Source organism: Mizuhopecten yessoensis, unplaced genomic scaffold, assembly GCF_002113885.1.
Source record: "Mizuhopecten yessoensis strain PY_sf001 unplaced genomic scaffold, ASM211388v2 scaffold10489, whole genome shotgun sequence".
NCBI classification, from domain to species: Eukaryota; Metazoa; Mollusca; class Bivalvia; order Pectinida; family Pectinidae; genus Mizuhopecten; species Mizuhopecten yessoensis.
In genome coordinates this window covers 260,693-286,525 of record NW_018408572.1, presented here as the reverse complement: position 1 = coordinate 286,525, position 25,833 = coordinate 260,693, and the positions used below count along the sequence as shown (strand labels likewise).

The window sequence follows — 25,833 nt, the reverse complement described above, 5'->3', positions numbered from 1 at the left end:
AGTCAACTGAGTGATCCAGATATTCGGGTAGCTAGAATCCTTGTACACCTGAGAAATTAGGTCAACTACACCTTGTCACCCGATGTAAGTTTCCACACAAAATTACACTTATTCACTGTAGCTAAAGAGATTTTTAAATAGCGTAAATATTCACACAAAAGGTAAAATCTTTTAAAACACCACAAAGGGGAATCTGACTTAGATTCCTGGTGACATCACAAGTAGGGCCAACAGTATCCCACTTTCATAAGTGTGACCCCAGTGTGACTCCAAAAGCCGAGAACTTCCAATATATATTGAACCGTGTTGCCTAGCCCAGATCTCATTTGAACAGGTATGTTACGCCTTTACCCCTAAGTAAATATACTCAGCACAGATCTACATTGAAATGATGAAATGTAAATATTAAACAAACAAATCTGACTGGCACATTTTTCAATTTTGATGAAATTCTATCAATATTGCATAGAAAAGGTGTAGATTTAGTATTCCCAATGCCTGTAAACTGCACGTGTTGACTCAAGTCTTCACACTAAATACCTCAGGTATATACAGTCTACCTGTGTACTTAAAATGTTTAATACTTAATAACCGCAGAAAGTCCGCCATATACCGGGTCGCAAACAAGTCACTAAACTCCTTAATCGGCACATTTATGGTCAGGATTACTAAATATAGCATCGAGTTACAACCGGCGGTATTCCATTTATTGGGATATATTTTAGATAATACTAATAAAACCATCGACACTGAAGGACATGTGGACACTAACACTGCAATAACTTCATATCTAATGTCAACACAGGTAAATAGTCCGGACAGGTACTCACTTTTATGATTTGATATCTTACTGATAAAACACTTTTCCTTATGAAAAAAAATTGTTCAATTATATGTACAAATATTAATGCAATAAGGTGAGTCAGCTGCTGTTTAGCAGGTCTACAGAGAAAGGAATAATAAACAAAATATTTATTTACCGCTTGACAATGTATACAGGTAAAGAGTACTTTGGTTTTTTCAGTTAATATGCTCTAACTTGTATAGCTATGAACACTGTACACTTGTTTAGAATACAACAATCTATATACTGATATTTGCCTACAATCAATTCATCATGACATTTAGTTTTCCTCCTTAAAACCTGGATTTTTTTATGCCAAGACTTGCATATTAAAGAGGTGTTAGATACAAATCTTATCCTTAGAACCATCCAAGCTTGTCTTGTACAATCAATCAGGACAACTGACCAACAAAATGACCACTCATCAACCAAGCTTGTCTTCTAGGGCCAACCGACCAAGCTTGTCTTGTAAAACCAACCAAACAAGTCTTCTAGGGCCAACCAACCAAGCTTGTCTTGTACAACCAACCAACCAACCAAACAAGTCTTCTAGGGACAATCAACCAAGCTTGTCTTGTACAACCAACCAACCAACCAAACAAGTCTTCTAGGGCCAACCAACCAAGCTTGTCTTGTACAACCAACCAACCAACCAAACAAGTCTTCTAGGGTCAATCAACCATGCTTGTCTTGTACAACCAACCAACCAACCAACCAAGTCTTCTAGGGCCAATCAAACAAGCTTGTCTTGTACAACCAACCAAACAACCAAACAAGTCTTCTAGGGCCAACCAACCAAGCTTGTCTTGTAAAACCAACCAACCAAACAAGTCTTCTAGGGCCAACCAACCAAGCTTGTCTTGTAAAACCAACCAACCAAACAAGTCTTCTAGGGCCAATCAACCAAGCTTGTCTTGTAAAACCAACCAACCAAACAAGTCTTCTTCTACACTCTCCATCACTCGTTACATACAAATGATGATACTTTCTCATGGTCTACAAACTAATAAAGGATCTTGGTCTCACTGCACCTTTCAGACTTTCGTATATACAGTAACCTCCCCTAAATTTCGTTTTGGATGCAACTATATGACAGTTGGGCCTCAACACTTCCAGATAGCTTAGTCGGTTAGTGCGATGCATGACCGACCATCTGAGGTCCAGGGTTCCAACCCCTGTCCAGCCCTCTTGATTTCATAATCAAATCACTATTGCTGATGATTTTTCATTTTTTTTCCTGTCTTCCATTTTTCATTTTAAAAAGTAAGTTGCAAAACATGGTTTTCTTTTCAGAAATACTTTATCAAAGGTATAGTCATACCAGCATTATCAGTTTCTATATTGGCAGTGGTACAGCTGGCACCCTAAAGGCCAATACTGGTGGCCATACAAATATATAAGGTTTATTCATACCCACATAGATATCAGACACATATTGGTCCTGTTCATACCATCACTGAATGTGTATGTCAGTACAAAACCCCCAGGTACAACTCTAGATCTGTCCCTGACATTGACATCAGTATATACCTGGGTAACAACGTCTGACCAGGTCAATATCGACAGAGAAATAAACATCAACACATACCTAATATCTGAACCTAATATCTTTGGACCCCTATCAATAATAACAGGATCAATACAAATTTCACCAGAAAATCCAATAAATGAGGCAAGTTTTGGTAATTTATGTATATATCACAATTCTTGATTAATCTTGGGATTTCAAGTTTTCATCTGAAAACCCTATTTCAGTTCTACAGTGCCATTTGTATCAATTACAACCTGTTTAATCTGGACACTTTTATTGTTATACTACATTATCTGGATACTTTCATTGTTATACTACATTATCTGGATACTTTCATTGTTAAACTACATGATCTGGATAGTTTTATTGTTAAACTACATGATCTGGATAGTTTTATTGTTAAACTACATGATCTGGATACTTTCATTGTTAAACTACATTATCTAGATACTTTTATTATTATACTACATTATCTGGATACTTTCATTATTATACTACATGATCTGGATAGTTTTATTATTATACTACATGATCTGGATAGTTTTATTATTATACTACATTATCTGGATACTTTCATTATTATACTCCATGATCTGGATTCTTTTATTATTATACTCCATGATCTGGATACTTTTATTAATATACTACATGATCTGGATACTTTCATTATTATACTACATTATCTGGATACTTTCATTGTTAAACTACATTATCTGGATACTTTTATTATTATACTACATGATCTGGATACTTTCATTATTATACTACATGATCTGGATAGTTTTATTATTATACTACATTATCTTGATACTTTCATTGTTAAACTACGATATCTGAATACTTTTATTATTATACTACTTATCTGGAAACTTTTATTATTATACTACTTTGCTGGATACTTTTATTATTATGCTACTTATCTGGATACTTTTATTATTATACTACATGATATGGATACTTTCATTGTTAAACTACATGATCTGGATAGTTTTATTGTTAAACTACATGATCTGGATACTTTTATTGTTAAACTACGTTATCTGGATACTTTTATTGTTATACTACATGATCTGGATACTTTTATTGTTAAACTACGTTATCTGGATACTTTTATTGTTAAACTACGTTATCTGGATACTTTTATTATTTTACTACTTATCTGGATACTTTTATTATTATACTACTTATCTGGATACTTTTATTATTATACTACATTATCTGAATACTTTTATTATTATACTACTTATCTGGATACTTTCATTGTTAATACTACCAGATTTTCCATTAATTTGTTAAGTGAATGCCTCTTGAAGCTTATACAAACCAAAGTAAAGTTTAGTCAGGAAATCTGTAGATTTAGACACAAAGTGGGACTACTATGAAAACATGATATAACTGAACCTGTGCAATCTGACAATCTGCAAAAATAAGACTTCCAGGCCCTACTGTTCACAGTTCCTGTAGTTTATACCTGTGTAATCTGACAATCTGCATAAATCAGACTTCCAGGCCCTACTGTTTACAGTTCCTGTAGTCTATACCTGTGCAATCTGAAAACCTGTGTAAACCAGACTTCCATATTGGTCGTACATGTCTCTGTAACTTAAACATATGCGATTTGAAAACCTTCATCTGATTGTGAAGAGAAAGTTTGGTCCTGTTGGTGTTCCTTTGAGACAGGATGAAACACTTGTCATTACACGACCAGTAGTTTGTTTACCTCTCTAGGGTGTGTGTTTACCTCCCTAGGGTGTGTGCTTACCTCCCTAGGGTGCACGTGTATGCTTACCTCCCTAGGGTGCACGTGTATGCTTACCTCCCTAGGGTGTGTGCTTACCTCCCTAGGGTATGTGCTTATCTCCCTAGGGTGCGTGCTTACCTCCCTAGGGTGTGTCTCTGATTACTTGTGAGATTTACGAGTGGCTTTTATGATCTCCTGATGTGTTTAGACCATAACTACACAACATCTAATTACCCTCTACAAACATTCCTTATACATGATATTCTGTTTTCCTTCTATTCTACAAAATTGTTTGTTGCTGAAGCATTAAAGAACATGATTTCAAAGCTTCTCTGCTTCCTTTCTTTGCAAAACATTTATTTTTGTCTCAGCCTGAAATTTTTATAGGAAGTCAATGACAACCTGAAGAACATTTTTTTTTTTAATGGAGAATGATATAGCAGCTCTTTTAAAAGTATCTATGACGTAATTTCCAATAAAACCCTTCAGCAAATGAACGTTTCTTTTTTCCTTTTTCTAATGAATATTAATATTGACTTTAATTATCAAACAACAATAACACATTATTTAAAGGAACAAACAGTGTCATGTTCATGTAATGTTCTTCATAGTTTATCTAAATATTACATATATATAACACAAGAATTCCACGGAAGTGGATGTCTCGCCTGCGCAGGAAGCTGGGAGATTACGAAGAAATAGATACACTTTTCATTTCAAGAAATAATGTTAAAAGTAAGCAATAATCATAGATTATGTTTTTGGATGGCATCATTTTGTTATATAATTTTGCTATTCTGGGAAGAATACTCTGAGTTTTAAGGAACTTGCTATGGATACTCATTGTCTCAATTCCAAGTTTAATTTGTATGATTTGTCGGATGGTTTCCCATAAATAAATGACTAAACTTGTGGATTATGATGTTAAACAGCTAGTGTTGTGAAAATGCAAGTATGCTAGCACTGCATGAAGTTTGAGTTTGATCGGCCCAACGAAACTCAAGTTATCGCACGAAATCAGATTTTCTATTTATAGAAACAGTGACCTTGACCTTTGACCTTCGGACCTGAAAAGCAATCCCAAGCAAGCACTTTTGGTAAGGAAGCACTGCATGAAGTTTGAGTTTGATCGGCCCAAGAAAACTCAAGTTATCGCACGAAAACCTCTGTGCGGACGCCGACGCCGACATAGCAATACCTATGTGTCACCACCAGCTTTTCGCAGGCGACACAAAATATGTACCTGGCATTTTCCAACTAAAACAACACTAATAATTAATAGTCATGTTTCTTAACCTATTCAGGCCTAAAGTCACATTTGAACCTTAACAAATCAAAGACTGGGCCAGTCCAGCTTAATTTCGCAGAGATAAAATAGGAAATGGAGTTATCGAGTAAATTGGATACACTAGTACTGCTGTAACCTATTAAGAACATCTGAAAATGCAAAAATATAAACAGAAATCTGGGTTTTTTATTAGCATAAATTCATGATTTCACCAAATCATTTAACATTAATGAGCATTGATTAAAACATAGTCTGGTGCCTGAAGACTTGGCAAGAAAGATATATAAAATGAATTAGTTAACCATATACCATTCAATACCAAGATCAAGTTGGGGAGGGGGATGCTAGGGGGGAGAAGCAGGTTAAGGGATGGGGAAGGTGGGGAGAAGGGGAAAGAGTGGGTGAAGTGAGAGGGAGGCTGAGGAGAAGTTGAGAGGATAGGTCAGACACAAAGGTGGAAGGAACAAGGAGATAAGGAGGGAGAAGGGAGGGGGGGGGGGGGGGGGNGGGAGACAGAAGATAAAGGATGGGGAATGGAGGGGAGGGGTGTAATGAACAAATAGAGAAGAAGAGGCTGAGAGGGGAGGTTGACTGGGAGGAGGAGGGGAGGGAGGTTGAGGGGTATGGGAAGTTGAGTTTGAGAGGATAGGTCAGACAATAAGGTGGAGGGAGACAGAAGATAAAGGATGGGGAATGGAGGGGAGAGGTGTAATAAATGAATAGAGAAGAAAAGGCTGAGAGGGGAGGTTGACTGGGAGGAGGTGGTGGTAAGGGAGGTGGGAAGGATTTAACGAGACCATACAGCATGGTAGAGAAAGTGAAAAGCAATGCTGGACAGTGATGCTAATGTTCTTGATCAAAGAATCAAATGTTATATTCACATGAACCGGGTCAGAGACAAAGCCAAAACTAATTTTATTTGTGCATTTTACGATCATGTCTACAGAACAATTGCGGTTTTATTTCGCAATGTTATAAAACAAAGGGAGGCTACAGTCTTTGATTGTGGGAATAAATAGTAGATCTCCACACGCTAGACAGACTCCTGCAGTAAATAGGTGATTCATCAAATTACATGACGTAATCATAGTGTAATGAACAGTACAACAGACTCCTCTACAGAATATATCTCTAAAAATATAGATTTTTTCTTCAGGGAAATGTAAATGCAATTTTTTTAAAATAATTTTCAAAAACAAAATATTTTCACGAGGTTTATTTAAAAAAAAACAAAAAAACTTTCAAATAATGATTATTTTGTCAGGACTGAAGCCAGTAAAGGCTTAAAAAGAAATCAAGATGGGAGACAGGACAGACGTTGGTAACACGTACTATATGCCTGCCCCCCCTACTGACCAAGGACAGTATATACAACAAGTCAGTATTGATATTAAAAGTCAAAGTAAATCATAGATACCTGTATTACAGCTTATGCTATATCCTGTAACAATGAAATCCTCACAGCTTTAATTCACAGAGTAAATCCCCTTGTAAAATGTGTTCATCCAAAATTGGATTTTTTATGAACTTTTGAGAAATACCTCAGTAAGAAATGTCCAGCAGTTGTCTATATATACTTTCCTTAATAGTGTTGTGGTTGTTTGCTATTTCTAATCCACACAAATCTGTCTGAATTTAAAACACAAAACAAATTTTGTGAATCGGTATCATGAATGATCTACGGAGCTGGAAGCTTCTGAAGAAATAGCACTGTCACAGAGAGGCAAGTAAACTTCCCGCTAAAGAGATCCAGTCGAGGAATCGACACCATCACACAACACGTTTGTGTCTTTCAATGAATGACTGCTTTGTCACGGAAAAAAAAAATCATTATGCCCAAATCTTGTGTCCGTCAATTAGTTTTCGTAATGCTGTAAAAACAATTTGCCACCAAAAATTGCCTTCCTATATCACCATCAGCAGCAAAAATGTGTCCAGTATTGAAATGAAATTTTCAAGATAGAAATTTCTACAGCTGAAGTGATGATAACATCGTGACAATCACAAACTTCAGTGTTCAAATCAGTTATAATTAGGAAGCTGTGTGAATGATCAACACAAATAAACTATTCCAATCAATAAAACCTGTGGCTACAGTTTAAAATACCCAATGTTGTTGGTTAATATTTTACATAAAAGTCTTCAAAAATGGTCATACATTCAGGCAATTTTCACAACACATTAATTTTTAAATGGCTGACTTTTGGAAATAATTACGAAGTTCTCGATTCAATAAACACTTTGACATTGTAACTGGAGAGTGAATGAATTCAACACAGTCTGATTCACTTCAGCTCTTTGGGGATAATTTTGCTCTCGTCAGCAGCAGAATCAGAGGCCTCACTACTGGGCTGGCAGGCCTGTGCTCTTTGTTCATAGCCATGTGACTCCTAGTCTTGTTTACGTTTTTTGCCCCAGAGCCTCCGTGACCTTGACCTATGACCTCATGCAGGCATGGTTCATTTACCCATGTGTGTATATTGCTTAAAGCAATTCCTCATGAATAGTATTGGGGGCCATCTCAGAGGTGTAATTGTGATATCCCCTTTAATATAATTCAGTAATCACAGATGTTTGTTTGTGTCGGAAAAATTGCAGTTGCAGTATTAACTCATGATCAGTCAATCCTGAAATTTCATAATGAACTTAAACAATGTTCGAATAAGAAGAGTTCAAATGTGTCTTCAGGGTGAATTAGTTAAAGAAAATATGGGCTATATTAAATTTTTCAGATGTAACTTTTTTGAGGTTTTAAAATTTAAAAAAAAAATAAAACTCCTCACTTAATGAATACAAATAAAAAAAAAGTAAAAAATGAGTTTTTAGAAATGATTTACATAACATGTTATGTCAGGTTCAGAAGACAGATATCTCAATTTTATTAAGGAAGATTATAAACAACATCTGATAAAGAAAAGTTTACCAGTTTACATCAATCTAAGGATTCCTATAGTGGTACATTGTAATTCCTATTAATTAGTACAACAGTCCTTAGACTGAGGAGCGAGTAGACTTAAGCTTGCTCACTGTATAAATTGAATGTTTTGGAAGATATGTAAAATTTTCTCATCTACTCATTATTTCCCATCAGTCAAATTACTTGTACAAATAAAAGAATGCAATTAAGAGTTTTAATGGATTCAATCCAGTGTAACTTTTCGTGCTAACGGGTAAATATAAAATAATTCCATAATAACTGTATATGGACCATAAGTTTACAGTGAGCAGTTTGTTATTGCCATAATGGTGCTAGTGTATCTAAATCTGTAGGCCATGTACTTACAAATATATTACAAGGCCTTATTGAAAATATTACACATGTAAAAAAAATCCTATAAAGATATTAATATCAACTGCTAAAACATAAATGTTTAACTCATTTACCCCTGAAATTTCATAATGAACTATTCCAACCTTTGAATTGGAAGAGTTAAAATGTGTCTTCAGGGGTGAGTGAGGTAACTAACAGTCACAGGCATCTCTATAAGTACAACCCACATCTATAATTTAGTTGTTCTTCTGGTTCTGAGGAAGTCGATAGAAGGACAAATTTGAATGACAGAAACATGCCACATCACGAAATCAGTTGACTTACATTTCATGCCATGTGGACCAATAAATGTGAAGGTGCATGTGTAGGATCAGGTGTGCTTTTTATGTCAAATCTGTCAGTGGTAGATCAGGTGTGCTTTTTACGTCAAATCTGTCAGTGGTAGATCAGGTGTACTTTTTATGTCAAAACTGTCAGTGGTAGATCAGGTGTGCTTTTTATGTCAAATCTGTCAGTGGTAGATCAGGTGTGCTTTTTATGTCAAATCTGTAATTAGTAGATCAGGTGTGCTTTTTATGTCAAATCTGTCAGTGGTAGATCAGGTGTGCTTTTTAAGTCAAATCTGTAAGTGGTAGATCAGGTGTGCTTTTTATGTCAAATCTGTCAGTGGTAGATCAGGTGTACTTTTTATGTCAAATCTGTAATTGGTAGATCAGGTGTGCTTTTTATGTCAAATCTGTTGGTGGTAAGTACCTTTAGGACAACTATAGGGTTATAAAGTAGACAGTATTGGAGAGAATAACATGACACAAAGTCATAGGCCATTTCATAGCACAATCATAAACTACAATACATCACCATTTCACACAGGACTTTTAAACAGGAGTCTTTTAACTTATAGCTCATCAAGCTACCTGTGGGTATATCAAAGTCAAAGCATCAAGTTTGACTGAAAAGGCTTAGCTGATGTTAACAAGCCTCATTAGCACCTACGAAAAAAAATACACCAAGCGAGAAATGTAAACAATTCTTATATGCATTCAAGGATATTTAAGTACGGAACCATTTAAAGTCATTTAAGGTCCCGCTGTTACAGGAACCACTGGAGTATATCATTATCTTCAATACACATCTCACTCAGGCTAAATTCACACACTGAGGGGCTGTCTCAAAAGGTAACTATCATACTTCAAAACATCCTAACACAATGACTGTTTGGGTTATATTGCATGTATGAAAAGTCAAAAGCACAGAGATGAAAGTCAATACATGATGCATACAAATATTAATATATTTTTCAATACTGAAAAGGAAAAGAAAGTGAAAGCAAGAAGATTATTGTTTAAAATTTCCATTTGATAAAAACAACTATAAGTTTCATTTTATATATTTAAACTGTATATATAGCAATGACCCAGATTCTTATTATGTCTGAATGAAAATATTTTGAAATATTTTCCCACTAAAAATTTCCGTAATATTTGTCTGATCAAATCATTATTGTACCTACCCAAATTTTACCTCCATAGATTTTTTCAAAGGGGAATCAAATCTGATAAAGGTTCTACCTCAATTATTATTTGCGTCATAAAATAGTTCACATATAAAGGAAATGAAAACACTATCATCTTATCAATCTAGTGGTTTAATAGAATGGCTTTGCTATTTGTAAAATAAAAGAAAGTTCATCTACTTAAAAATGTAGGATTTTTGCCAGAACCATCTTTTAGAGTCGTTGCTTTGAGATTGATGCCTTGGGGTAGCTCACCCATAGCCCTAGTTTATCCGACCCCAGCCAAAGTGGAGACAAGTTTCGTCACTCAAACACCATAAATAATTGTACTTTTGCTGAAGTTTGCTCAAAACAAGTTTGGGTTCAGATTAGTTCCGAATTATAGGTAGTGAATTTTATGCATGAAGAAAAAAGAAAGCACCTAATAAATGTCACATGACCAGGTAATCTCCACCCAACAACATGATAGCCAGGACAATCTAAGGGAGCGCCCTACATAATCATGTACCTTCCACTGAGACAGCACTTTAGTATCTGTGATAAAACATTTCAGGGAGACAACACTGTAAAATACAGGTGTTGAGACATTTCAGTAAGACAGCACTATAAAATATGCAGGGAGACATTCTAGTGAGACAGAACTACAAAATCTGTGAGAGGACATTTCAGTGAGACAGCATTGTAAAATCTGTGTTGAGATATTTCAGCCAGACAGAACTTTTAAGTCTGTGTTGAAACTTTTAAGTAAGACAGCATTATAAAATCTGTGAAGAGACATTTCAGCGAGACAGCACTATAAAATTTGTGAGAGGATATTTCAGCGAGACAGCACTATAAAATCTGTAAGAGGACATTTCAGTGAGACAGCACTATAAAATTTGTGAGATGACATTTCAGTGAGACAGCACTACAAAATCTGTGATGAGATATTTCAGTGAGACAGAACTATAAAATCTGTGAGAGGACATTTCAGTGAGACAACACTATAAAATCTGGGACGAGACATTTCAGTGAGTCAACATTATTTAATCTGTGACAACTATAAAGTATGTGCAGAAATGTTTTAGTAAGACAGCACTATAAAATCTGTGATGAGTCATTTCAGAGAGACAGCACTATAAAATCTGTGATGAGATATTTCAGTGAGACAGCACTATAAAATCTGTATTGAGACATTTCAGTGAGACAGCACTATAAAATCTGTGACAATACATTTCAGTGAGACAGCACTATCAAATCTGTGTTAAGACATTTCAGACAACACTATATTGAGTGTAGGAAGATATGTCAGGGAGACAGCAATGAAGTTTGCAGGAAGTTGACTTCTACCACAAACAGGGAACGGTCGTTAGGAAAACATTCTGTTACAAGGTAAACCACTTAACGGAGAAATCTACACCTGCAATATATCTGTGAAAAGCAAATACATGTCCCTGGCAAGGTCACTGGCAACATCATAAGGCTGCATTACTGCAGAGTAAATGATTCCAATTGTTGAACAACAAGCTATAAATAACAGTAATTTCAAATGGAATTTAAAGGAATATCTACATCTTTTTAAAACAGGGTGCAAAGTGTCATTCTTATAACCCTGTGATGCATTCTTTTAAAAAAAGTGAAGAAAAAAAAGGTGACAATACAGGAAAAACCTGAATCTGGATGTTATCATTATAACTCAGTAGAGTTGAATTATTTCTCAAATATGCTAAGATGGGAAACACATTTTACATTGATGGTTAGGAATCTGATAATTTTTATGTAAACTGTTCACCGAGTTTGTTATTACCTCCCATTGCCCATAGTCTTTTCAAATTGTGTTATGAGGTTCAAATAAACTCGAAGGAATAAGAAATGGCTATTACTTATATTTAAGCACATGCAATTATTTTCATATAAATCTCATGAAATACAGCCTAAACAATCTTGAAAGTTCAATAAAAAACTTTGTAAGAACTAGGTGTGAGCATGGGGTAGTACGTACTGTACACAGACAGACACATTGCTGAAAACACAATACACTCCACTTTTAGGGGGTGTATCAAGATAACACTGTCCACAGATAACACCAAACCTGTTCTGATAATGAGCTGTTATCAAGGTTTTTTACTGTGGGATCAAAGACAACGAGGAACTCTTATCGTCTATGTAGTGATTATCAAGAAACCTTCGACAGACAAACAACCTTTGACAGACTAACATATTCCATATTCATTTATCTGCTGGACACTTAATCTCCCTCCTCTCTTTTTGTAACTCCATGAAATAAATTGAAGCCGAATATAAAATTTCTGACCCAGCCAATAAAACTTTCAGTTATGAACCCAAGTGACAAAGCAGCAAGTATGACATGAACATCCTTTTACAAAGATGACCAATTTAGAGATCACTTGTGTAAAGTGAAAACTACAGTTTACCTCGGAAGTTAACTTCACGCCTGAAATTTCATAATGAACTATTCCAACATTTGAATTGAAAGAGTTTAAATGTGTCTTCAGGGGTGAATGAGTTAATCCTGCAGCCTTCAGGCTTCATAAGAGTATCCCAATATCATCTTAACTCATTCACCCCTGAAATTTTATAATGAACTATTCAAACATTTGAATTGGAAGAGTTCAAATGTGTCTTCTGGGGTGAATGAGTTAAAGATCAGGGATGCTGGGGGATATTGTGTGATGAAATATTGGACAAATGCAAGTCTAAAGCAAATAGCATCCCTCTGTATTGTCTGTATAGAATACAATAACTTTTTGATACGTCACTAAAATCATTCACAGATGGTAAGTGTCCCTTGTAAACTTAGCCCGTCTGTTCATAAGTACTCACCCTTCAGTCCACTTATACCTACCACAAACAGCGGATATCATATAAGCTAGTCAAGGCCATAAGGTGGTTTTGCTCATTTGGAGTCATACCAACCCATTTTTATCTTCCCCTTCTCTTTTGTCCTTTTTTAAAAATATCTTTTTCAATTTTTTTTGGTTATAGTATGAGGTAACAAGTATTCATAAAAAAAAATCAATTAAGACCAGTAAAATATTTGATGATGCCAATTGAAAGCATGCACCCACTGACGCTGTAATGGAAAACACACTTGTTGAAAGAAAGTGTACAATGTATATCCCCATCCCCTCTCAATGACAAACAAGAAGATAAGTTCCACTTCAGAGCTATTGGTTGTTTATTCACTCTTGTACATATTGTACATAAACGATAAAGCAATTATTTTTTACCAAATGGAGTTTTGTCTGGTTCAGAGTTAACTCCCTTGTCAAAATATTCACCTTTCATTTTAATACTGTGAATTTGACAATTTCTGGATTGCATCATGGGTAAATTGGCGGTTGGTATTTAGCTTTTTGTTTCCAAGTGCTATAATAATTTGAACAACTGTAAGATGTGCAAGATGTGTTTTAAATGGAAAAGTTCCATGAGAGTGACAATGATAGAAAGACATCTCAACGTTATGGAGCTTTTCATATTTATAACAACATAGCCAAAGTCTGGAAATGGCAGAGAAAATCTGCAATACTATTATAAACTCTTGAGTTACATAAAAAAACATATTTGCACTTACATTTTGGCAATAAATTCGTGAGGAAATCAATTCTATCCATTTCTGGTGAAATATTTATGACTTCCTTTTAAAACATGTTATGCAGTAATAACAAGGGTTGGGTTTTAACCATCTTGCCAAAAGCACTAAGAATTGTAATAAAACATTTTTTTTAATTCTTGTTTTATTCCCAGCCAGGATGTAGAAATGAACCTAAAAGCTTTCCAAATCACCATTGTGTATGGGGAAATTTAGCTACATTGGCACAATTTTAGTCACATGACAAAATAAAACTAATCTAGCTTTAAAGTTAAATATCAAGCCAAAATCTTCTGGACAACAATGTGATAGCCATTCTTATTAGTTCAGAAATATGACATGAAGATCTAGATCTTGCAGAAATGTTTTTCAAATAAGGAATCTCAGATTGTCGACCAGGTTTGACAATTTCCTTATCCCAGATTGCTTGGTCAATATGGCAACGTTAGTTATTCAACAGATATGAATAGGATTCACTATATACTCCAACATTATTCCCAATCAACTCCCAGGCCCTCCATGAGAAGGAGCGAGCGTTAATTAAACCTGTTGATTAACACCTTGAAGCACTTTGATTAATTATGTTCATTTACTATGGAGTGTGGTGCTTTGAAGATTGATGCTGTTGAAAGTATAACAAGACTGGGTACCAACGTTTCCCAACCCTGGAAAAACTTCTATATCAAAAATGAGCAAAGGGTCATAGCTCTGTATAAAGGGGGGTGTGAGACCCAATTTGTGTGACACTCTACCATCCAAAGAACTAGTTTGGGGTGGAGGGGGAGGGTTTTCTGCGAACTAAAATAATGCTACAGGCAAAATAGCAGTGTCTTGTTTAAACAAACTTGGTAGCCCTTCCTCCCACCATGCTTCTCAACAAATATCATCACCCTAGACCTTTTGGTTATTCAGAAGAAGTCGTTTAAATGTTTGCTCTTATTCCCCAAATGCTACTGGCCAAATATCATCATCCTGGGCCTTCTGATTATTCAGAATGAGTTGCTTAAAGATTTTAACATATTTGAACCCTGTGACCTTAAATATGAGTCAAGGTCATTCATTTGAACAAACTTGGGAGCCCTTAATGCCAGCATGTTACTGGCCAAATATCATCACCCTGGGGCTTTTGGTAATTCAGAAGATGTATGATTTTTTTTTAAGATAATTGACCCCTGTGACCTTAGCATAAGTCAAAGTCATTCATTTGAAAAAACTTTGTTACCCTTCATGCAGTATGTGATTGGCCAAATATTATCATCTTGGGCCTTCTGGTTATTCAGAAGTTGTTTAAAGATTTTAACATATTTGACCCCTGTGACCTTGAAAATGGGTGAAGGTCGTTCATTTGAACACCCTTGGTGGTCCTTCCTCCAAGCATGCTACTGGCCAAATACCATCACCCTAGGCCTCTTGGTTATTGATAAGAAGTTGTTTAAAGTAAAAAACTGACACCGGCCGGACGCCGCACCATGGCATAAGCTCACTTGGCCCTTCGAGCAAGGTGACCTAATAATCAAAATATTACTAAGATGAATTTGTTGTGTCAAAAGAATGTTGGAAAGTTAGGTACAGGCATGAAATATGAGATGTATCTAATTCCTATACTGACATCGTAAATACCTACAAGAATCTCTCAATTCGACACTAAATACTAGATCAGTGCTCTCAAGTGACTCCACAACAAAGCACCCCTCTATTGATTTTTTGGAACTCTTTAGCCATGAAAACAAGAAACAGTACACAGGAGGATGATTTTGTGATACTGATGATGACAAATCACTAGTTCCTAGGACGAGTTGATTTATATAACAGCCCAAAACAATTGTCAGCCACCGCTGTTTTCATGTCCCCTAGCATTACTGCCCATGTAATTACACTCCAGTGTCCAGATCCAGAAAACTCTTGAATGGGTCAACTCTATCAGTATAGGCATATAAATGTTAGGGCCTTCTATTATTCATATGGATATTGATAAAGTGAGCTGGAATACCAACGTCCTTTATAACAGCAATTAATCTGTTCTACATTCATCTGTTTTTCTTAACTATTTTCCAGAATCTGACTTGCGGGACAGATATGACATCTCGGGCCTGCGCTTGTCATTAACACAGCTAAAAGAAAATCTCTATTGCAATATAAAACTTTGATTTTTAATTGCAGCTATAGCTTTGAAGAAGTTTCAATAAACTTACTCAAAACCTTTGTACACTAATTGTTCAAAATAGAAATCTGACAAAATTCAATCAACATATCAACATTGAGTTTTAATTCACCAGTTCTACAGCAATATAGGCTTTTGAAGGTTGACCATTAACTGATCATCAACATAGTTCAACAATCCCTTAATTTGAAAACCTCATTTTCATCAACTGTTTTGTTCTTTTTATTTACTTCAGATATGTCATTTCAAGTTGCTGAACTGTTAGGGTTAAATTCAAATTGATGAAAGGGGACATTTCATTCTATCTTAATTGGACTGGAGTTAGTCTTGAGTCAGCTGGACTATGTTTACACAAAAAATCCACATAATGCCATCACTTGTCAACTGAATTTTTTGCGTTATAAGCCAAATGAAATGGTACATTGAAATATATGTTGGCAGTTAGTGAAATGGAAACTTGGGACATTACAGTATAGTGAGGTTTTAATGTACCAGAACCGCCTCGATAATTACAGAAGAATCATGAATAGTTCTACAGTACACCTAACCCTACTCAATGGAACGTTTGAACAAAAGAACAGAGGAAAGCTGATTGAGAAAGGAATTGAATTTCTGCAGAAATAAAATCTGAAGAAATTCTTGGAGTCTGCCATTCCTGTGAATAGAACGACTCATTATACTCTAAATCAATCAATGTTTTCAATAAAAAATTACAACTAGCAATCAACGTTTGTTTTCAGGTTTCCCTCCAAATCAAATCAGCTGCTTAGTAATTCAAGGCATGACATTAATGTACCATTCATTTTCTGGTGTAAAAGATAACAAGATTATTGTGTAACAATTTGTTTTTCATTAGTATCCATTAGCTTGCTAGCTTTTAATAGATTGCAAACGTTTCCTGTAAAAGGAACCGCATTTTTCTGTCAAAGGAAATACAATGTAAATAGATTATTATTCTTCGATTGCCCGAATTCAACCAAAGTCATTTAAATATCTTGCCTTGTTAATGGAGCCGAGACTGAATGCCACATTTGTGGTTTTGTAAATGGCTTCCTTCAGTTCTATAAAGCAGTAATCAATCTAATAAGTGTGCCTTAGAATTAAAAACTCAACATAAAATTGTTTTTGTTTGTTTTATGCATCCAACATAGCAACTTTAAAGGTCAAGGACACAGCTAATTATAAATCAAAGGTTAGTGTATACGTTTACAAAGGTCAAGGACACAGCTAATTATAAATCAAAGGTTTGTGGGTATGTCTACAAAGGTCAAGGTCACAGCTAATTATAAATCATCAGTTAGTGGATATGTCTACAAAGGGCAAGGACACAGCTAATTATAAATCAGAGGTTAGTGGATATGTCTACAAAAGTCAAGGACACAGCTAATTCTAAATCAAAGGTTAGTGGATACGTCTACAAAGGTCAAGGACAAAGCTAATTATAAATCAAAGGTTTGTGGATATGTCTACAAAGGTCAAGGACACAGCTAATTATAAATCAACAGTTAGTGGATATGTCTACAAAGGTCAAGAACAAAGCTAATTATAAATCAAAGGTTAGTGGATATGTCTACAAAGGTCAAGGTCACAGCTAATTATAAATGAACAGTTAGTGGATATGTCTACAAAGGTCAAGGCCACAGCTAATTATAAATGAACAGTTAGTGGATATGCCTACAAAGGTCAAGAACAAAGCTAATTGTAAATCAAAGGTTAGTGGATACGTCTACAAAGGTCAAGGTCACAGCTAATTATAAATGAACAGTTAGTGGATATGCCTACAAAGGTCAAGAACAAAGCTAATTATAAATCAACAGTTAGTGGATATGTCTACAAAGGTCAAGGACACAGCTAATTATAAATCAAAGGTTTGTGGATATGTCTTCATCTCTCACTTTTATCTGAAATAGTATTAAAAAAGATCCTTGGAACTTGTGATAATTTGACCATCATTAATTTGCATATACAGTATATTCAAGCATTTTTAAAAGTAAACTATATATTTATGATACAGTATCTTTCACACATTGTCAGAATATTGGGAAACTTTTGTACAGATGATCTGATGCAAGATATAACAAAAGATCGAATTTCCAGCTCTTGTCCAAAACAGTCATATCTTAAATATTCCCTTAAATCTCATGTGGACATGGAAGTACTAGAAATGAATATCTTCTTAAACAACACTTACACAAACAACCTAATCCCCCTTGTAAACAACACTTACACAAACAATCTAATCCCCCTTGTAAACAACACTTATACAAACAACCTAATCCCCCTTGTAAACAACACTTACACAAACAACCTAATCCCTCTTGTAAACAACACCTACACAAACAACCTTATCCCTCTTGTAAACAACACTTACACAAACAACCTAATCCCCCTTGTAACCAACACCTACACAAACTACCTAATCCCCCTTGTAAACAACACTTATACAAACAACCTAATCCCCCTTGTCACCAACACCTACACAAACTACCTAATCCCCCTTGTAAACAACACCTACACAAACAACCTAATCCCCCTTGTAAACAACACTTACACAAAGTACCTAATCCCCTCTTAAACAACACTTACACAAACTACTCTCATATGACCTGTCAGACATTTTGATTATTCAATATGTTAGACACATTTATTATTTGAATATCCATACAGCAACTCATCTTAATAACACCTTGGAAACGGAAGTCATAGGGGCGTTTATGAAATATGGCCAAAAAAGGACGGAAATGAGTTTATAACAATAATGGTATCATGGATTGAGGAGACGCCAAGAACTTAACAATAAATCTTACTTTGTCGAAAGCCTGACAATGTCAAGATCACAAAGATGGATGTTGTATAAGTCAGAATAATGCATTCTCTATCGAAATATCATTTATAGACAGCTGACACAATAATGGTGACATCAGATAGTGCCAGTATTTACCTCAGATCTTACTCCTTTAACACAAGGCAGGGATCCTACAGACCTGTAATAGTTTTTTTGAAAGCTGAGCTTTGTACATGCTGGCATTATATCCCTAATACATGTAGGATACCTCTAATACATGTTGAAGACAAGCTTTAATGCACATGTATCACCAGGATAAAGGTAAGCAAATCTGCCTTAATATATCAATGTCTTAAATAAATACCTTGATTCCAATCTCCATGTCTACAAGACAATAATATTTAAAGAACATCTTGCAGATTTCTTTGCTGATCCATCCCTCATAAAAGTTGGTAAATCCATATAATCTTATCCAATCCCATAAAGACTAATCAATCAGAGAAATCTGGACCCAACACTTCTTTACCCTGTTAAAGAGCTAGCTCAGAGCTGAGGCTCTTTCGGTCAGATTCTCCGAGATACAGGAAATGAACACTTACCTGAAAAGACAAAATGTGAAGGCATACATAAGTAAATGTACAAAATCTGAAGACATACACAAACAGTAAAAAAATAAGATGTTCATCAAGATTATAGATATCTTCGAAATGGAAACGTAGCAATTGTTATAGATTATGAACACAACAGACAAGGCCATGGATATACAATCATAAATATCCTCGAACAACTTATCAACAAAACTTTCTGAAATGGCAAAACAATATTTGAATAAAATGTTTGCATACCACTGCCATGTTTAACCCTTTCACCCCTATGTCACTTTAGTAGACTCTACCAAGCATTGATATGGATGGGTCCATTATGGTCTACAGTGGTGAAAGGGTTAAGATTGCATACAGGACTTCAGTATTAAAAATAGATGGCTACGTATAGGTATTTGTTCTAGCATATCATTCCGTACAGTAAATATTCTGTTTCCTTAACCATCAAATAGAGCATCCCTGATTGGCTTGTGATCAAAGGATATGGCTTTATTAATCTTGTACATTGTTTGATTTGTTTGTTTGGTTTGGTTTTAGGTCCTATTAACAGCTTTTGTCATTTAATTAAGGGAGTGCCAGGTTTTGATGGTGAGTACCGGTGAAAACCACCGATCTGCGGTCAGTACCTCAGGCGACTGCCCCAATTGTTTGATTTCATATTATAAATTCATATCAATTTCTTTTGAAATGTACAATAATTATCATTTATTAATTATTATCTTTTAGAATACATGCTGGTACATTTGCACTTTTTTGTGAATTTGAATAAAAAACAAGAGGCCCAAGAGGGCCTGTATCGCTCACCTGAATATTTAAGCAGTCATAGCAAAATATTCTCATTAAATATTATATTGCACTAAAAATATTTCCCTCGCAAACTTTGTTGGCTCCATCTGTTGAAACTACCAGCAAAATATTATTACAAGATTTTATGCTTTTTGATTCTTCAGAAGTTGCTTGACATATTTTCCCCTGTAACCTTGTAAGTAGGTCAATGTCATTTTCCTTCTCAAATTGGTAAGCTCTATTCCAAAAGCTACCAGCCAAATCTTATGAATCCATTCCTTTTAGTTCTGAAGAACAACTCCATTAAAATGTTGTTGACCTCTGTGACCTTGAAAGTAGGTCAAGGTCACTTTCAATCGCAAACTTTGTTGGGCTCTTTCCCAGGAATTAACCAGCCGAATATTAAGGTTCTATAACTTCCAGTCCTTCAGAAGAAGTCATTTGAAGTATTTGACATATCTGCCTCATGTGACCTTAAAAGTAGGTAAAGGTCATTTTCATTCTCAAACTTTGTTGGGCTCTTTCCTAGGAAGCTACAAGCAAAACATAAAGATTCTATACCTTTCAGTTGTTCAGAAGAAGTCGTTTGAAGTGTCCGACACATTTGACCCTGTGACTTTGAAAGAAGGTCAAGGTCATTTTCGTCCTCAAACTTTGTCAGGCTCTATCCCAGGAAGCCATCAATCAAATATAAAGATTATATACCTCTCAGTTCTTCAGAAGAAGTCATTTGAAGCTTTTTACACATTTGATCCCTGTGACCTTGAAAGTAGGTCAAGGTAATTTTCATTCTCAAACTTTGTTGGGCTCCATCCCAGGAACCAATCAGCCAAAAATGAAGACTCTATACCTTTTAGTTCTTCATAAGTCGTTGTTTCAAGTTTTTGACATATTTGACCTCTGATCCCAGGAAAACCTCAGCCAAATATGAAGATTCTATACCTTTTAGTTCTTCAGAAGAAGTTGTTTGAAGTTTTTGACATATTTGACCCTGTGACCTTTAAAGTAGGTCAAGGTCATTTTCGTTCTCAATCTTTGTAGGGCTCTTACCAATAAAGCTTTCAGCCAAATATCATGACCCTAGGCCTGTCCGTTCTTCAGAAGAAGTTGTTTAAAGGAAAAGATGACGGACGAGGACGGACGGAGGGTGGACGGACGATGGACGCCGCACCATGACATAAGCTCACTTGCCCTTCGGGCAGGTGAGCTAATAATGGGAGAAAGTATTTATTTCATGTCCCTTAAACAGTATGGCAGCTGATTACAGATACTCAGCTGATGCCAAAGTGATAATGATTTGATGCAATGCGTGTCAAAAAGTTCAATGTGGAAATTGGAGGTGCAAGTTGATCGATTAAGCCCTGATTGCTTTATAGAGAACTATTCTAACACAATCAATACTGGGTGAAAACCTCAACAAGACAAGTCATTCTGCCAAGATTGTCCAACCGGTTAGGAAGTACTGTATTTATGGTCAAGGTCTCTACTAGGTTCAGGGATGATTATAAAATGTCCACATTCTGGACTAATATGTCGTAAAATACTATTTCAATGCAGAACCATTAGATGACCTTCACAAAATTTTACAAATGATGAATCCATTTCTTCACAAACATGCTTACAAACAAAGTTCTGAGCAGTTGTTTGTTTAAAATTTGAAATAAGTATTTTGTCTAGAACAATACTCTTAATTTTTTGTTCAACAGCCCATTGATTTTGCTTAATTAAAACATTTTCATTAAACCTATAAAAATAACAAAAATGACTCGGCTTTTGCAAAAATTATCCGAGATATGAAATCAAACTAAATCTGACATCTCCATTGCAACTGGTCGTAAAACATGTCAGAATCTCGTGTCACACAGCAATAAAACATATCTGTGCCCCGTGTCTGTCAGAACAAACTAGGCCATGCTAGGCCTCCAAGCTTTTTTTGTCATTTGATAATTTCGAAGAACATTTCCTTCATTTATAGAATCTCTCTGACAATGCAGTGATACAAAATTCTGAAAAAGATTAACTCATTCAACCCTGAAGACATATTTGAACTCTTCCAAATCAATGGTTGGAATAGTTCATTATGAAGTTTCAGGGGTGAATGAGTTAAATACGATTCTAATCAGGTCTCTTGCTGACTGATATTTTTCGGCGAGTCAAATTATTATTTCAGCATCCCTGCTGCAATAAGTGTTCTCCTCTTCTTTACTACTAAATATATGTCAAAAGTTGTTAAAGACTTGAAAGTATGCCAGTAAATATATCACAATTATAATGTCACCTATAGGAATCTAATGGTAAGGCAGCTTTGTTAGCAGGGAAAGCTTTGCATAGTGTTATCAACAGGAATATCAATACTATTAACACACACACACACGAAATCAACCCCCTATGGGAATTTTTAGCAACTGCATGAATGGAATTCCTGCATGGAGAGTGGATCTCTGTTCAATCGGAGTCTGATTAATTTCAAACAAGGTTGTAACAATACCAACCATACTGGTAAAACATGACCTTATTTGGTAAAAAAAACACCAGTTTAAAGTTTGGCTAACTTACCACCACAGAAATATGGAAGAGAAATTGACTACAGCTTATATACTATGGGAAACTTTCATCAGGCTGTAGATGAACTTTCAGATCAATCAAGAGGGAACCAGTGTTTTTTACCTTGTAACTAGAACACTGACAGGTCAGTAAGGGCCCCGTCTTGTGGCAATATATCCCCCATAATCATCAAGAAGTGATCTGCCCATATAGCTGAGCTTGAAGTTTGACATTTGGACTTCAAAAAGAATCGCAAGGAAGCAAAATATACATTTTACATGTACTATGATGTGAGTCTAGTTTCCTTCCACCTCCATATTTGCTGGGCTAACAGAAATGTAAATACCAGTGCAACACTCATTTGTTAGCTTTGATTTGTTTTATTTCACCTTATAAACCTCCTCCATCAAGAGCCAGGGTCAAAGTCAGAGATCAACTTTGTCTTTGACCTTTGGACCCAAATGACCTTGACCATTAGCCCAGTGACCCTGATCTTTAGTCAGTTGACTTATTCTTGAATTCAGACCAACATTGCTTCATAATGTCATAACAAAATGTTCATCAGTGAAAAATACAAAACTTGACCTTGACCCTTTGGACCCCGTGACCTGGACCTTTGGTCAATTGACTCTTTTTTTTTAAATTCTGAGCAACATTGCTATAAAGTGTCATAGCAAAATGTTCACTAGTGACAAGATACAAAATTTAACCTTGATCTTTGACCCAATGACCTTGACCTTTGGTCAGTCGACTCCTTGTTTAATTCTGATCAACTTTACTTCAAAAACAAAATGTTCATCAGTGAAAAATATGTAAAATTTGACCTTGACCTTTGAATCTAATGACCTTGACCTTTGACCTTGACTTTTTACCTCAATGTGTATTTTTGTGAACTGAACATCTTGACCACGTTTCATGTACATCGGTCCATAGATACCAAAGTTATCAGCCAGGAACAAAATTTGTGGACGGACAGACAGACAGACAGACAGATGGACAGACAGACAGACAGAGTGATTACTATAGGGCACCCGTATCTCCGATACGGGGCCCTAATAAGTATTCTTTAACGATATTAATGTGACACTTCAGTGTGGAAACTATTGTACTTCCACTTTCATTTTCACTTTGTTTAGTTCCATGTAAGCAAAGATTCAAGTAAATATTACACAGAACCCATTCGGGGAGCCAAACTCTTACACAAACATTGGTGGTCAATTGAATTTCAAAACTCAGGTTCACAAAAACAATTGAGTGCATATAGTTTAAACTTATAAGTACTAGTATAGATTTCAAGAAAATCAAAGCATTCTTTTAAGGATTATTGCACAGAAATGTTTATTCTGACGATGATACCAATGCTAACAGCTTCATCTACATATCTGTTGCTTTTACTTCAGAGGTGACACAAGGCGACACAACAAAACAACAGTATGACAGCAGATAGTACTGTACCATATTTATAGTGTCAGCCTCTGAAATTTCCAATGAGGGAGATCTCCTACACCTTTCAGATGAGGGAAAAAGTGCGTGAAACGTGACTTAACTGCTTTGCTCAATTTATCTTTCCCTTTTTATGCATTAAAATAACTCCAAAAATCATTCATTTGATTCAGACACACCTGATATTATCATTACACACACCCTGCAGTAACTAGGAGATCATTTGACCACCTTATGTAGATCTTGAGTTTGTGTGATTTGGACTTGATAGAGGGAGTTTCGAGGGAGATTGGTAAATTTTGGTACCAATGAGGGAGTCTCCCTCCTAATGAAGGAGGGTTTACAGCTGAACAGATAGCAGCAGGAATCTATATTATATTGACATGTTAACAAATTTGTTGATCAATCTGCAGGCTACTGCACATTCATTTTATACCAACATTTTTACATATAATCTGCTGCTAATATATCTAGATACTCTAAGCCCCAGGATGTATATAATATCTTGCTATGCCTAATGGTACTCATTTGCAAATACGATCATCTTTCTAACACATTATATAAAGCCATTGGCACCATTGCTGTGAGACCTAATGGAAGCTAGATTAAAAGTGTCGCCAATCTCTCAATTCTTCTCCGCCAATCTCTCAATTCTTCTCCGGTAATTCAGTCAAAGAAGTTTTAAATCAAATTAAACACAGTATTTTTAAGGATTTCTGGTGATAGAGTAATGTTAACGTTAACATTAAAAACCTATTAGGCATGACTTATTATATAATACGGTTCACAGACATGACTGCAGTCATTACTAATGCGTTAAACTTAGATGGATTTTCTGGAGGTCCTTCACCATCTCAAAACAGTGCATTGGCTCTCAGAATGTCAAAACAGATATATACAATACTGGGAACACATAGGAAACATCCCTAAACAGGGATCATAGGTGATCCAGTCCTTCCTGTAAACAAACCATTTCAATTATATGAAAGATTTTGCCTTAGAGTACACGTAGCATCTTAACAAGGGTGATACAAGATCACTTTGTGCCCATAATCTTTACAGTAACTTCTGCTTGTGAAGTAATACAATTATCAGAATAACATTGAATTCCCTTGAGTCGTGGATGCTCCATCCAACATAGGGTCAAAACCTCTTCTATCCAGTACAGGTCGCCTTTCTATAGGGATGGATGATAACCAAATCCCTTGTGAAGCATTGTTGTTTTCTCCGAAAATACATCAAATGAAATTGAAAGTGAATTGTTACCATTGTATGAACAAACAGCTCAATTCAATCTAGTTTGAAACAGAGTCAGCAAATAAGGAACAGAGTAAGCAAATTAGAAACAGAGTAAGCAAATAAGGAACAGAGTAAGCAAATTAGAAACAGAGTAAGCAAATTAGAAACAGAGTAAGCAAATTAGAAACAGAGTAAGCAAATTAGTTAAAGAACATGTCTTGTACAATGTCAAGAATAGAACAGCAAAGTTAAGAACCATATGAGTCAGAAAAACAACAAGAGGCCCATGGGCCTAAACGGTCACCTGAGTCTACAGTATTTATTTTTGTTGTTGAAATATGTACCAATTTGAGTAAAAAATAGTATAATGTTAACTTAACTTTGTCAGGACCATGAGCTGATCATTCCTAGACCAATTTTAAGTGAGATCGGCCTATTAGAACTTAGTAGCAAAATAGCGGCCATGGCAGCCAAATTGTATTTCTGATTGACC

At 35.5% G+C, this 25,833-nt stretch overlaps 1 protein-coding gene across 6 annotated transcripts in view; it reads right to left on the bottom strand.

Annotated features, from left to right (window-relative positions):
- Positions 1–25,833, bottom strand: part of LOC110460848 (5'-AMP-activated protein kinase subunit gamma-1-like) — a 331,224-nt gene that overhangs the window by 126,719 nt on the left and 178,672 nt on the right. The window contains exon 1 of one of the 6 annotated variants that reach the window (XM_021514035.1): positions 19,091–19,123. The exons of the other annotated variants lie outside the window; for them this stretch is intronic. Coding sequence (XP_021369710.1) covers positions 19,091–19,108 — 18 coding nt within the window. The 5' untranslated portion in view covers positions 19,109–19,123. Of the gene's footprint in view, positions 1–19,090; positions 19,124–25,833 lie in introns of those variants that run through there. 6 annotated transcript variants of the gene reach the window in all.